We start from the raw sequence: 12,774 nt of genomic DNA, 5'->3' as shown, positions 1-12,774 counted from the left end.
GCTGCTCCGAGCGCGTCGTACAAAACCCTAAAAATAGAGGTCGCTCTTTTTCATCTTTCATTCGCAGCCGCCTCTGCTCGACTCTGCTCCAGCCACTCGAGATCTCATCCAAGATGAAGGTTTCCTATCTGATACTCTAAATCTCCCCTTCTCCCTACCTATCTCTCTTTTTCATAGACATTTTTAACAGTGGCGTTGTTTGCGTTTTGCAGTTCAACATTGCAAACCCAACTACGGGATGCCAAAAGAAACTTGAAATCGACGATGATCAGAAACTGTTAGTTCCTCTCCCATTTACGAAATTAAACGTTTTTATTTACATTTTACATCAGTTGCTATTTCTTTTTTAATTTTTCACTCTAAACAGGACTCGTTTTAGTTTCATTTGTTGAATCGGTTTAGTCAAAGAACCTTAGCCCAGCTTAATATAACTCTCTCTTCTCCTGGGATTTTTTCTTTAATGTAAACTCCACGAATAGAACCATATGGATATGTAGAGTTATGTGAGCCTTATATTTCATTATTACAAGCTCTATTTCTTAATGGAAAAAGGCAAAATAAATTAGAAAATAGAAGTAGGGGCTGTAAATATAACGTAAATTAAAAAAAGATTTTGAAAAGTTGATTTACTAGATGACAGTCATGCTCAATGCGGCGTTGCACAGTCAAATTCAAAGGGATATTTTTCCCAACCGGTTGTGCATGTCATCTTTTGCAGTTTCTTTTCGGTTCTACCTAACGCCTTTTAAGGCAGAATGCCAGGAATTGTCCAATCAAAGATAATTCACCATCATTCCGAGTTTCCAATTGCAGATCTTATATTCTGTTGAACTTCGTGAATGCAGAGCCATTATCTGCTTCCCCTGAAACTCATAGGCATTGAGTACGTTTTATTGTTGTTTTCATTTGACAGCAATCATTCCTATAATTTGGACTCTTGTGTATATAATTGCATACGATAATTAATTAATGATATATGTGCTAGCTCCATGAATGTTAATGGGAGGCATCATCTTTAAGGATTCCACAAAATATACTGTGTTCTTGTGCAATGATTTCGACTAAAAGTTTTTAAATTGCTGTATTACATATATTGCTTTGAAAAGAAAAGGTGCTGATAGCATATGATCAGTTACATATTTCTTTCTGGCCTCTTAATGGTGAGCATTTCTACCCTTCCGATGGTTGGTTTTTTTCTTTTAAAAAACTGTAGGTTTTGATGAGAACAAAAGATGGCTATTAAGTTTCAACTTTCTTCAGTGAGAGTTGCTCATACTTATAGAAAAAAATTCTCACAGATGTTACTAGCTAGGAAGACCTTGATTTGAAGCTTCTGTTGTAATCAGCTGAATGATTATTTATCATTTCTATGTTTGATTGATATATGTTGTTTTCTTAAGCATTTTTAACCTTTTAGAAATGATTTACCTGGATTTGTAACTTCTTAAGATTAACCTCGAGGCCAAATGTCAGAATTGTAACTGATGTGGTGTAGCACTTGCTTATGTGAGTCTTTGAAATTACAAATTTATTTTAATTAAAGTTTTGCCTATTCCCTTATGTTTCATGTTTCTTTGACCTTGCAGCCGAGCATTTTTTGACAAGAGGATTTCGCAGGAAGTCAGTGGAGATTCTCTTGGAGAGGTATTGACCCATTATGTTTGCATTTCCCAAATCCTGCTACTGGTTCCAAATATCTAAAAAAAAAGCATGTTTGACAGGAATTTAAGGGCTACGTTTTCAAAATCATGGGAGGCTGTGATAAGCAAGGATTCCCAATGAAGCAGGGAGTGTTAACCCCGGGTCGCGTTCGTCTCTTGCTTCGGAGAGGTTGGCCAAACTTCCGTTCTTAGTGCATGCTATTGCTTTCAAGTTGGAGATTTGCTAGATTGTCTTTGAAGTAAGATTATAAGGAATACTTAAATTTGTATTTCCAGGCACCCCTTGCTTCCGTGGGTACGGTAGGCGTAATGGAGAGCGAAGGAGGAAGTCTGTACGTGGATGCATTGTCAGCCAAGACCTTTCTGTTCTGAACTTGGTTATTGTGAAGAAGGGTGAGAATGACCTTCCTGGTCTGACTGACACCGAGAAACCAAGAATGCGAGGTCCAAAGAGGGCATCAAAGATCCGTAAACTTTTCAATCTCTCAAAGGAGGATGATGTTCGAAAGTATGTCAACACCTATCGCAGATCGTTTACCACAAAGGCTGGTAAGTTTTCCGCAATCATTATTGAATTCTTGGGCCAGAAGAGCCTGTGAATGTTTTTGTTTGCTTGTTTAAAAGTGTTTAGAAAGTTAAATATCTAATTTGGTCACTATGTGGTTAGCTGCATGTTTTTGTTAGTTGTTAACGTAATGCTCCATGTACAATTGGCAGGGAAGAAAGTGAGTAAAGCTCCGAAAATTCAGAGGTTGGTCACCCCATTGACTTTGCAGAGGAAGCGAGCAAGGATTGCAGAGAAGAAGAAGAGAATTTCCAAGGCCAAGTCGGAGGCTGCTGAGTACCAGAAGCTCCTTGCCACTAGATTGAAGGAGCAAAGAGAACGTCGCAGTGAAAGCTTAGCCAAGAAACGATCCAGGCTCTCTGCCGCATCTAAGCCATCTATTGTGGCATAGGTTCGTGCATCTCTTTGGGCAAGTGATTAAATTTTGATAAGAAGATGAACATTGGATATCTATGAGATTTTCTAGTATTGAATTTGGTAAAACATATATTTTTTAAGATTGCAATGAGGACATGTTGATGGTTTCCTATAATGGAGCTTCTCCAAATGCTCTGCTTAGTAATGATTATAACCATTATATTATAGTTACTTTTTTTAAGTCTTTCAACGTTATTTTACCTAATAGCGATGAGATGCTCTATCAAAAAAGAGATCCTAGTTGAGTTCATAAAATGTATCCAAAGACCTTGTCTAGGGCATCTGCACCGTCTCTCTGTGGCAGTGCCAATTTAAGGTGTTAATATTTAAAATTAAATTATCTGTTAAATCAACTCATAATCGACCAACAGTGTAAGGATACATCCTGTAAATATAATTTTCTAAATGTCACAATCACAGCCCATTGCCATTTTCTCGTAAACAAAGCTTGCATAATTGGCGTCGTAATCATTCAGTTAGTTTAGTTCCAAACTAGAGCCTTACTACATGTTAAGTTCAACATTTTTGGATCTCCATTAGGCTATAGAGGAGGAATGGTATGCCAACCATCGCGATGCAACGAACATGCTTCATTCTTACAAAAAGATGACATTCAGTACATAGCATAACATAGACGAAATACCAAATTGATAATGGGAATACATGTCGGCGGGCGCTTAAAGCCGTCTAGATCCCTAAGGAGGCAAGAGATTTTGCTGAGATGCGATCCTCCTCTTTCGTAGGCGGCGGTGATGAAAGCCAGCTCAAGAGATTGTGGAGCATTCAGCCTGGGATCACAGTCACTGTGGGTGTGGTAACACGAACCCAAGTCATCGAAGGTCACAGTTTGTGACCCTCCAATGCACTCTCTCACGTTTTATCTCTAGATGAACTCCTCCCGGGTGGCTTCCTTCTGGCTCATGCTCGTCAAAGAACGCTCTCACCTCAGCCTGTTCAAAGAAAATGCAGGATGAGTATTCTACTTGAACAAGAGAATCAACTGTCGAAATGTATTACAAATAATTGTATTCTACCAGCAAAAAAATCATGTACAAGAGGTTGAGAATAATTTTTAAGTGTTGAACAATGAACCACTCGCAGGTAAACAAATCTCCAAGAGATAAAGGAAAAAAAATGGTTTTACAATTATTGCAGTAACCCAACTTATATTGGTCAGTTGAGTCCAATAATAATTGGATTGAGTATCATACAGACTAATCTAATAATAAGGAAATTTGATTTGACCGTTTCAGGTGAAATGCGTTCTTATACTTCAAAATCGAGGATTTCATGTCCTGCAAAATTAATTAGAAGCCTCCTGACCCCCTTTTTCTTGAAGAGAAAGTCTATTTTACCTCTCCAATTTAACATCTCTATTTGACCGCTAGTCAATTTTGTTTTTACTTAGTGGTTAAGAAAGTGATTTTAAGTGTATTGGTGTATTTTTTTTATTTTTTAAATATATTTAAATATGTTAAAAAAATATGAAAAGAAAAAAAAAAAATTGCCCAGCGGTCAAAATGGGGTGGCATAGTAGCCGCCCCCTTTCTCGAAACGTTTAGTTACACTTATATGACCAAAACGTCTTCAGTTAAACGTAACAACGTCGTTTTGATCTTCTTCTTTTTTTTTTTTAATTTTTTTTTTTATAAATCAGAGTCAGAGTCACTCTTACTCCGAATTTCGCCAACTTCAACTCCAACTCCATCGAAATCGGAGCCTCGTCGAAATTGTCTGAAGTCGGAATCTCAAAAATTTTGCCCACCCCTAATTAGATGGGCTGCAACCGATGACAGATTTGTTGGATCTTAGATAGGCTCGCAGGTAAAATCTTGATATAAGTAGCGAGTCTATTGACACTAGTGATTTTGATTCTGTAATTTTTGAATAAGAGAAATATTACAACTAAAAGATATCTAAAAAAATAAACATATAAATTAATATAATTTTTTATGATACATTATATCTATTTTACAAAAATAATTTTATAATTTGACATATCACATCAAATCATGTCAATTTGTAGATTTATTTTTGTAAAATTTATTTGTGGCTACATTTCTCTTTGAATAAAGTTATACTATTGTTTGAATTTTGCAATTGTAACACCAAATTAGAACCCATGAGGTTCACTCAGTATGCATGCCGGCCTAGATCTTATTTGAATGTTGAGATGAAATGGGATGAAAGATTTATGAATAGTATTGAAATTGTTCGAATTAAGATATTTTATAAAATTTTAGAAAAATTGAATAAAAATATTATAAAATTAAAATATTATTAAAATCTAATTTTTAATATAATTTTTATTTTAAGATTTAAAAAAATTAAATTGTTTTTGTATTTTTTTAAATTTAAAAAAGTTGTAATGATTAGATAAAAAATTAAATATTTAAAATTGATAAGTGATTGTGTTTGTGTAGTGTTTGGATGAGATGAGATTTCTTCATCTCAACATCAAAACGAGCCTAAGTTGCGCGATGATGCTAGTTCCGTTAAGATTGTAAAACGAGCCCTCTTCATGTGTAATTCAATCCAATTCAAACGTTATTAATCTGCTTCAGTTTTATCTGAAAGTAAAAGAATAAAAAATAATGAAAAATGTTAAATGTACTTGAAAAAAAAACTTACTTATCCACGCATCAGTTAATGATATGTTAAAAATTATAAAATTAGAAATCCATAAAAAAAAAAAAAAAAAAACTAACAAAATGAATCATATAAGTAAAATTATAAATACATGCAGTACTACTAAAAAAATAATAGCCTCGCAGCAGGTTTTAGGAGCCTTGGTAGGAAGTAGGAACATTGCTTTAACTTTCACAAACCTTTCCTACAGAAAGAAGGAATAGGATGTCATATTTTGTAAAAAGTAATGCTAAAGATATATCTATTTTTACGATTATCTTACAGCACAGATTTAAATTGAGGAAGTCTTCGTAAAATAATGATACTCTTCCAACTCATTTTTACAAAAATGTTGTCCATTTAAAACAGAGTTTGTAAAGAAATTATTACAAAAATTTCTATCATTTTCCTTCACTAAAATGCCGATAAACTTTCATAACTGTGCTATATATATATATATATATACACACACACACAAACACATATAAGAACCAAAAAAAAAAAAAAATCCTCAACGGGAACATGCTACCAAAAGTATGTTTCCAATTTAATAAGTTTCCTTACTTGTAATAGCAAGGGCCGTCGTAAGAAACAACTTTCTGGGTTCCACGGCTAATTGCAAATAAGGTGATCCAACACCTTACTCCCTGACAGTAGATGAAAAAGAAAAGACGAAATCAGTTCAATATTAATCATTTCCCTTAATCATAAGCATGTATATATATAACAACTATCACATTAGCCTTGCTAGGAAAAAAACAAAAAAGAGGTTTAATTATCAATCAGAAACCAACTCTTGAGTAGAAAGGAATCCAAAGTTGAAAATTGCTCCGAATAACACCACCCACGAACATCCACAAAGAGAAAAAGGCTCAAAGTAATAGTTTAACAGGTGGTCCATCAAATTTACTCTTACAGTGGCCCTATGGCTAATGGTAAATTAATCCCAGAGAATTCATCCATATGCTGTTCAATGTAAATTGGCAAAATCATCCAACTAGCGTCCAACGGTGAGGTGATTCCATATAGCTTAAAGAACTTAATTAGTACCATGCCTAATAATAGAAACTTCTCAAACTGTCACAAACTTATCTCACATATTGCAAGACAGTCTTCAGCATTTCTTTTTTTTTTTTATTGGTACTAATCCTGGGGGTGCACGGCACTTGGCAAGGAGTTTCCTGCAAGACAGTCTTCAGCATTATCTTGAGTGGTTTTGTCAGCAAAATTATAGCAACTTCTATCATAAAGCTACTGATGGCAATAATATGATCCGCATGGAAGAATGAGCTTCATAGTGTCTCTTTTTCAATCTTACCACACAATTCCTAACCACTGAGGACGGACAGTCAAGACACCTCCACTATGAAGACCTTCTCAGTCAATTGATCTAGAAGTGTTAATAGCAACAAAATCAAGACCAATGGATTGCAATGAAGTCATTGCAGAATGTCACTAAATTGGATATTCAACAAATTCTTAAAGACGTGACTCAGAAAAGTAAACAGGCTTTCCAAACATTAACATGAATATACACATGTTCTAGAATTGGAACCTAGCACAACAACCATAAAATATCAACATGCATAATGAACACAGAAGAAACTTTATAAGGGAGCAAATCCATACAATGAAACCAAGAAAAGGTTGCCATGCATCTGACAAGAATGGTTTAGGCCTAAGGTGAAGGTTTAGGCCTCGTTTGAGATGAGATGAGATGAGATGAGTTGAAATGAAAGTTGAAAGTTAAATAAAGTATTGTTAGAATATATATTTTTTAATATTATTTTTTATTTTTGGATTTGAAAAAGTCAAATTGTTTATTTTATTTTATATGAAAATTTGGAAAAATTGTAATGATTAAATGAGATGAGATGAGTTGAGAAGTGTTGTGAAAACAAACGAGGCCTTAACCTTCACCTTAGGCTGACAGCCACTCATGTGAAGGAGATGGACATAAAGCTTTATGTTTCCCAGGTGCTCACAAAGAGCCTTCCATGAACTACTTCTAAAGTGCATTGGATTTCAAATTTGGGTGACATACTTTATACAGTGGTCATCACTGCGGTAGTAACCAACAAAATCTTAAAAGAGCTATGAACATGGTCTGAAATTCTGGGCAAAAAACATTAAAACCAGATGCTTCTCTAAATGGTATAGTTCAAAGGATGAAAGCTTTCCTTTTTATCAACAAAATTTCAGAGAGAAAAGCCAACACACCATTGACAGCCTTAAGCAAGAGAAGAAAAATGATTATACTAAGTTTTTTCAATTCTGTTAAGGTACTTTCTGCAGTACTCCGAATTGTGTACTATGAGAGCATCATGTAGGTGTGTGCTGAGTCTCACATGTGTACCAGGTTGAGTTGATCTACAAAACGATTACAGGGAACCTGATTGCGATTACCCTTTATAGGTTGCACAAATATGGTTAGCGCACTCGGATCAAAAGAAACAACATTAGAGCCAACCGATAAACACAACACAGCTTGAGGACACTGTAACATAAGACAGTTTTCCATGACGAGGATGTTAGAATTTGAGTAAGGAAATTTCTAGTACCCCAGTTTCTGTAGTGTGAGGGCATTGCAGAAATATATCCTGAAAAAGGGTAACCTGAATTGTGACTGGTCCTTTTAGGCTAGAGTCATAGGCTGAGCGATGCATGCAGTCCTACATAGGGAGTATTACATCAATCTGGGCTATATAAGCGATTAAAGGCAATCCTAACTATGACTCATCATTCATTCCTAACTATGACTCATCATTTATTGCTACCACGTTCCTAGGTCATGAAAATTGAGATCAGACCTGACCGGATAACCCATGTTCATCTAGGGCATATTGCAAAACGCATGCTCTAGAGAAAATTAAATGATCTAATCACAACATCAAACAGCTCATGAAAAGACCAATTCCCTGAGCATAAGAACCATCTTTCAAGCTGGAAAAGGTTCCAAACTCTATGGAATCTTCAGGCCACGGCTCTCTCGGAATGATTTCTTCCGTTCCTTCCAATACCTTACTTAGATGCAGTGGGTCACAACCATCTAAAGGACTCCCACACAGACGCTCATATATATATTGGGATTCACATGCCTATCAATTTATGCCTACAAAGCAATGAAAGATCCGAAAACAAAAGAAGTCTAGCACAAGACGCCGCAAACAGGACAGCATATGTATCCTAATAACTGACCTCAACTTTTATAAATATCCCAATGTTTTAGCCAAGGAAAAAAAGTGACTAAAGTGGACAATTCCTTAGGCACATAATACTATCCTAATTGTTCATAGAATGGGGGAAAGGCTACATACCATTTTATAAGCGACCCAAACAGAAAATGCTGCATGATAGGGACCTTCTCCAAGACCTCCACCTTGTACATCTTCAGCAGCCCGCTGTTGACTTTGTTCCAAGTATGCACTACGGTTATATCATCCAATAAGGGCGAGTGCTCCGCGAACAAACCCTTCTTCACCTTCTTAACAAACGCAATGCACTCAAGGTACAGATACTCATTCGAAAAATTATCCAGTATATCCTGATTATGAATTGATTTGGGCTTCATATACTTGTGATCGATCAGCTGCGACGATCCGAAGATAAACGGCAGAAAATGATAGTCGTCGAGGCCCCAAACCCCGTGCGAACCCGCAGGCTCCAAGCAATAAACCAATTGCAACTTTCTCATTAATTCGAGATACTTCACAAAAACCCTAGCCACAACAGCTTGGTAATCCTCCTCTTTGATGAGCCCCAACCGAGCTAAGCAGTACAACCAAGCGGCGAAGTTGGTTTCGTGGCCGGTACCGTAGTCAATGCGACTCGAGTTCCCGAAACTATCGGCGAAGTATGGAATGATCTCGACCGTGGCGGATTGGAGATCGTCGGGAAGAAAACTGAGCATCAAGGACTCGCTGGTTTCGGCCAGACGGTCATGCCACGTACGGTAAGAGAGGTTGCCATAGCGAGAGGCTTGCTGAAGCGGAGGGATTTCGTCGATCCAGCGAATTAGTGTCTCGATGATAGAGACGATGGAGTTGATTGTCGGGGACAAGTGGCATGGGTCGGAGATTTTGTGGGAGCGGATGGACTCGGAGAGAGCGACGATGAAGCCGAGAAAGTTCTTGGCGGCGTCTGAGTCTAGGAAGCGGCGGATGTCCTCGGGGGATAGGAGTCTTTTGGTGGGGAGTAGGAAGTGGTAGGGAGGGGAGACGAGAGGGACCTTTTGGGACTTTGGGACAGGGGCGAGGATTATGGCCTGCTGGGAGTGGTTGTTTGGGGGAAGATTAATGGCCGGAGAGCGGATGGGGCGGTATGTCGGAGGCGGGCTGACTTCGGACCATGGCAGCGGTGGTGTGAAGGTGGTGGGACTACCGCATTTGCGGCAGGTAGCATCGGTGGTGGTGGCTGCGGTAGCCGTCGGTGGGGATGGGGTTTGGGGCGATTTGGGGGAGTGCTGGTGGTCCATGGGTTGTGGATAGCTGTAACACTCCTCTCGGGATTCACACAGAAAAATAGTTCACTTCGAGAGGGGAGCACCTCCGGTATATAGAAGAAAGAAGAGAATAGAGAATAGAGAACAGATAACAGAGAAGGAAAAAAAAAAAAAAAATTAGGATTTTGATTACTAATATTTTTCATTGGATTTAGAAATTTAAAAAAAGAAAAATATTTATTGTAGCCTACTATATGCGGGAGCCGTAATACAGAATTTAAAAAAAAAATTGTATGTGGAGTGTGCGGAGAGTGCAGTTGATGTATAGCCGCACTCTTTAAAAAAAGCCATCGACTTCCTGTTGGACTGAAATAAAAATTAGACTAATCGCCTAACGACAGGAATCAAATAAAACTGATAATGGCCCAAACGGCCCAAGACTCTACTAATCAACATTTAACACTTGAATTTGGGCTCACCCTTACAAAGTAATGCAACGAGACTTAATAATCCAGCCCACTGACTTAACTCCTCTTCAGTCTAACACTTCATTTTCGTTCACGCCGGTCCCCATTTGCACTTCATTTCAAACACTTACTTCACACACGTGTACTAGGTTTCTTCATCATCCTTCTAGCCCCTTCCTTCGACAAAGCTTTTCCCTTGGGGTTTCGCCGCTCCTGTTACATACCATTCCTCTTTAAAAAGGAAAAATCTATTTATCATTCTTTTTTTCATCATCCTTTCATCATCCCATAATATGACATTAAATAATACGTTCACAAGTGAAACATAATAAATAAGCTCCAAACACCTAATGTCACATCATTAGATGATGAGAAAAATGATGATTAGTATCATTACTCCTTTAAAAAACCTTGCCCTCAAGGTAGAGAAAAGTCTCCTTTTAACTTCGAGTATCCCTCCCAGGTAGCGTTGGTGGCATCTTGGCCGTGCCACTTCACCAATAATTCCACCCGTGCCTTGTTTCCCACCTTCACCATCCTTTCACGGAGCACTTCTTTTGGTTTAGGGTAGAGGATTCCATTGTCATCAACAGGAGGCGGCAACGGTATGGCTACTGCCCTTGACCCTATTTTCTTCTTTAATTGGGACACATGAAATGTGGGATGAACTCTTGATTAGGGGTGATAAACAGTCCAGTCGGATCAAACGGACCGACTGAACCGACCATTTCGGTCCGGACCAGATCGAGACTTAGACCGGTCCGGTCCAGTCCACAATTTAGAGGACCGAAACTTTTCAGTCCGGTTCATGGTCTAAGGTTTTTTTAGACTGGACCGGACCGGACCGGACCGAATGAAAATATATATATTTTATATATAATAATTGTACAATTAACAATATAAAATTTTAAATATATTATTAATACTTGTTAATATTCTATAAATTAACAATATTATATATATATATATCTTCATCTAACAGATCACTATTAACAATATAAAATTTTAAATAAGTTATTAACACTTGTTAATAATCTATGAATTAACTAATATATAATATCAATTAGTTAATTATATAGTAATTATATAAATTAATAATATAATTTTCATCAAATTTATTATCATTGACCATATAAAATATTTTTTTATTGAGTTTGTTACATAATCCACATTAATAAGTCACTTAATTTAATTTAGTATTTTAAATAATTTTTTTATTAATTATTTAAAAAAATAAAAAAAATTAAGCTGGACCGACCGGACCGGACCGGACCGATTGCTATCGGTCCGATTCGGTCCCTTTGGGTGTTCGGTCAGGTCCGGTCCGAAAAAATGATGGACCGAAAACATTAAGTCCATCGCCGGATCGGACCGGACCATTTGCAGCCCTACTCTTGATGTTGTTGGCATATCCAAGGTATAAGCCATGACTCACACCTTTTTCAATACCTTATATGGCCCGAAATACCTGGGAGCCAATTTGAGGCTCCGTCGATGGGCCACTGAGGACTGACGGTACGACTGCAACCTTAGGTATAACCCAATCACCTTCCTCAAATTGTTATTCTTTTCGTTTGAGATATACATACTTATTCATCCTGTTTTGGGCATGTTGCAAGTTCTGTTTGAGAATATTGAGTATCTAATCTCTGCTGCGTATTGTGTGATCCACTATTTCCATGTTTGAGGTGTCTGGGATGTAGTTTAGTACACGGGGTAGGGGGTACCCATAGAGGGCTTCATAGGGTGTGACTCGTAGACAAATGCTAAGTGGAATTGGACCACCACTCAGCCAGTGGGATCCACACTGACCAATCCTTCGGTTAATCTCCTGTAAAACACTGCAAGTAATTTTTCACTGTCTTGTTCAATGCCTCAGATTTTTCATCAGTTTGAGGATGGTATGAGGTACTCATGTTCATCTGGACTCCTTGCAACTTAAAAATTTCTTGCCAAAATTGATTAGTAAAAGTAGTATCCCTTGTTGGACACAATCGATTGGAGCAATATTTTTATATTTGATTTAATGTTGTAAGAAATTCAAATATTTTGTTTTAGCAGAGATTAAAGATTTTAAATTTTTATCAGTATCAATATCAAGTTTTGAAGCAAATTTAAACTTTACTTTCTGACTAAAATGGTCAGTAGTAAGGAAAATGATAACCCTACATCTATTTTACAACTAGTTTACAACTCTATATGAAATGGAGGGTAGTTTTGTAATATTAAATTTATTTTTAGTGAAGTTGCAAGGTTTCATTGGTTGTTTGAATATTAGTTGTAAAATAGTTGTAAAAGAGTTGTAGGTATATCATTACTCCAATAGTAATACCCAAAAGACATTACATTCCACTCATAATGTCCAAATGAGATTGTAAATGAAGTCTTATATCTATCTGACTCACTAATATGGATTTGCCAAAATCCTAATTTCAGGTCAAACTTGGAGAATATTACTGCGTTACTAAACCTATGAATCAAATATTTCTTATTGGGATAGGATACGTAATCCACTCTAAGATTTTGTTCAAATGTTTATAATTAATAACTATGCGAGGTGTCTCTCTCCCAAATTTTGCATTTTTCTAGACTTAA

General features: G+C 36.9%; 2 protein-coding genes across 7 annotated transcripts; one reads left to right on the top strand and one right to left on the bottom strand.

Moving 5' to 3' along the window:
• On the top strand, positions 1-2,758 carry LOC121263097 (40S ribosomal protein S6). Its single transcript, XM_041165890.1, has 6 exons — positions 1-119; positions 213-277; positions 1,587-1,644; positions 1,722-1,830; positions 1,938-2,210; positions 2,379-2,758. Exons 1-6 carry the CDS (start codon positions 114-116, stop codon positions 2,615-2,617), a joined length of 750 nt encoding a protein of 249 aa, XP_041021824.1. The 5' UTR covers positions 1-113; the 3' UTR covers positions 2,618-2,758.
• A 2,825-nt stretch (positions 2,759-5,583) lies between these two features.
• LOC121262973 (serine/threonine-protein phosphatase 2A activator-like) lies at positions 5,584-9,856 on the bottom strand. 6 transcript variants are annotated; one of them, XR_005940185.1, is made up of 3 exons: positions 8,589-9,843; positions 6,590-6,661; positions 5,584-6,452 (listed from the first exon to the last, which is right to left on the bottom strand). XR_005940185.1 is itself a non-coding variant. In XM_041165700.1 (3 exons), the coding sequence occupies exons 1-2, from the start codon at positions 9,743-9,745 to the stop codon at positions 6,386-6,388; spliced, it is 1,224 nt and encodes a 407-aa protein (XP_041021634.1). In that variant the 5' UTR covers positions 9,746-9,843; the 3' UTR covers positions 5,584-5,918; positions 6,371-6,385. The 6 variants fall into 6 exon arrangements, 4 of the variants coding, with proteins under 4 accessions (XP_041021634.1, XP_041021636.1, XP_041021635.1 ...); XR_005940186.1 differs by having other exon boundaries at positions 5,584-5,918; XM_041165700.1 differs by lacking the exon at positions 6,590-6,661 and having other exon boundaries at positions 5,584-5,918; positions 6,371-6,452.
• Positions 9,857-12,774: the final 2,918 nt, after the last annotated feature.

This window comes from Juglans microcarpa x Juglans regia, chromosome 4S, assembly GCF_004785595.1.
Source record: "Juglans microcarpa x Juglans regia isolate MS1-56 chromosome 4S, Jm3101_v1.0, whole genome shotgun sequence".
NCBI classification, from domain to species: Eukaryota; Viridiplantae; Streptophyta; class Magnoliopsida; order Fagales; family Juglandaceae; genus Juglans; species Juglans microcarpa x Juglans regia.
Note: the sequence above shows the minus strand (reverse complement) of the source record. Positions and strands in the feature narration are given on the sequence as shown.

Bases quoted from the DNA above. Each gene is read 5' to 3' on its own strand.
- LOC121263097 (XM_041165890.1), top strand. The intron at 278-1,586 runs GTTAGTTCCTCT...TTGACCTTGCAG, and splicing joins ATCGACGATGATCAGAAACT to CCGAGCATTTTTTGACAAGA. The intron at 1,645-1,721 runs GTATTGACCCAT...CATGTTTGACAG, and splicing joins GTGGAGATTCTCTTGGAGAG to GAATTTAAGGGCTACGTTTT.
- LOC121262973 (XM_041165699.1), bottom strand. From the start codon at position 9,745: ATGGACCACCAGCACTCCCCCAAATCGCCCCAAACCCCATCCCCACCG. The intron at 6,453-8,588 runs GTATGTAGCCTT...ACTGTCTTGCAG, and splicing joins TTTGGGTCGCTTATAAAATG to GAAACTCCTTGCCAAGTGCC.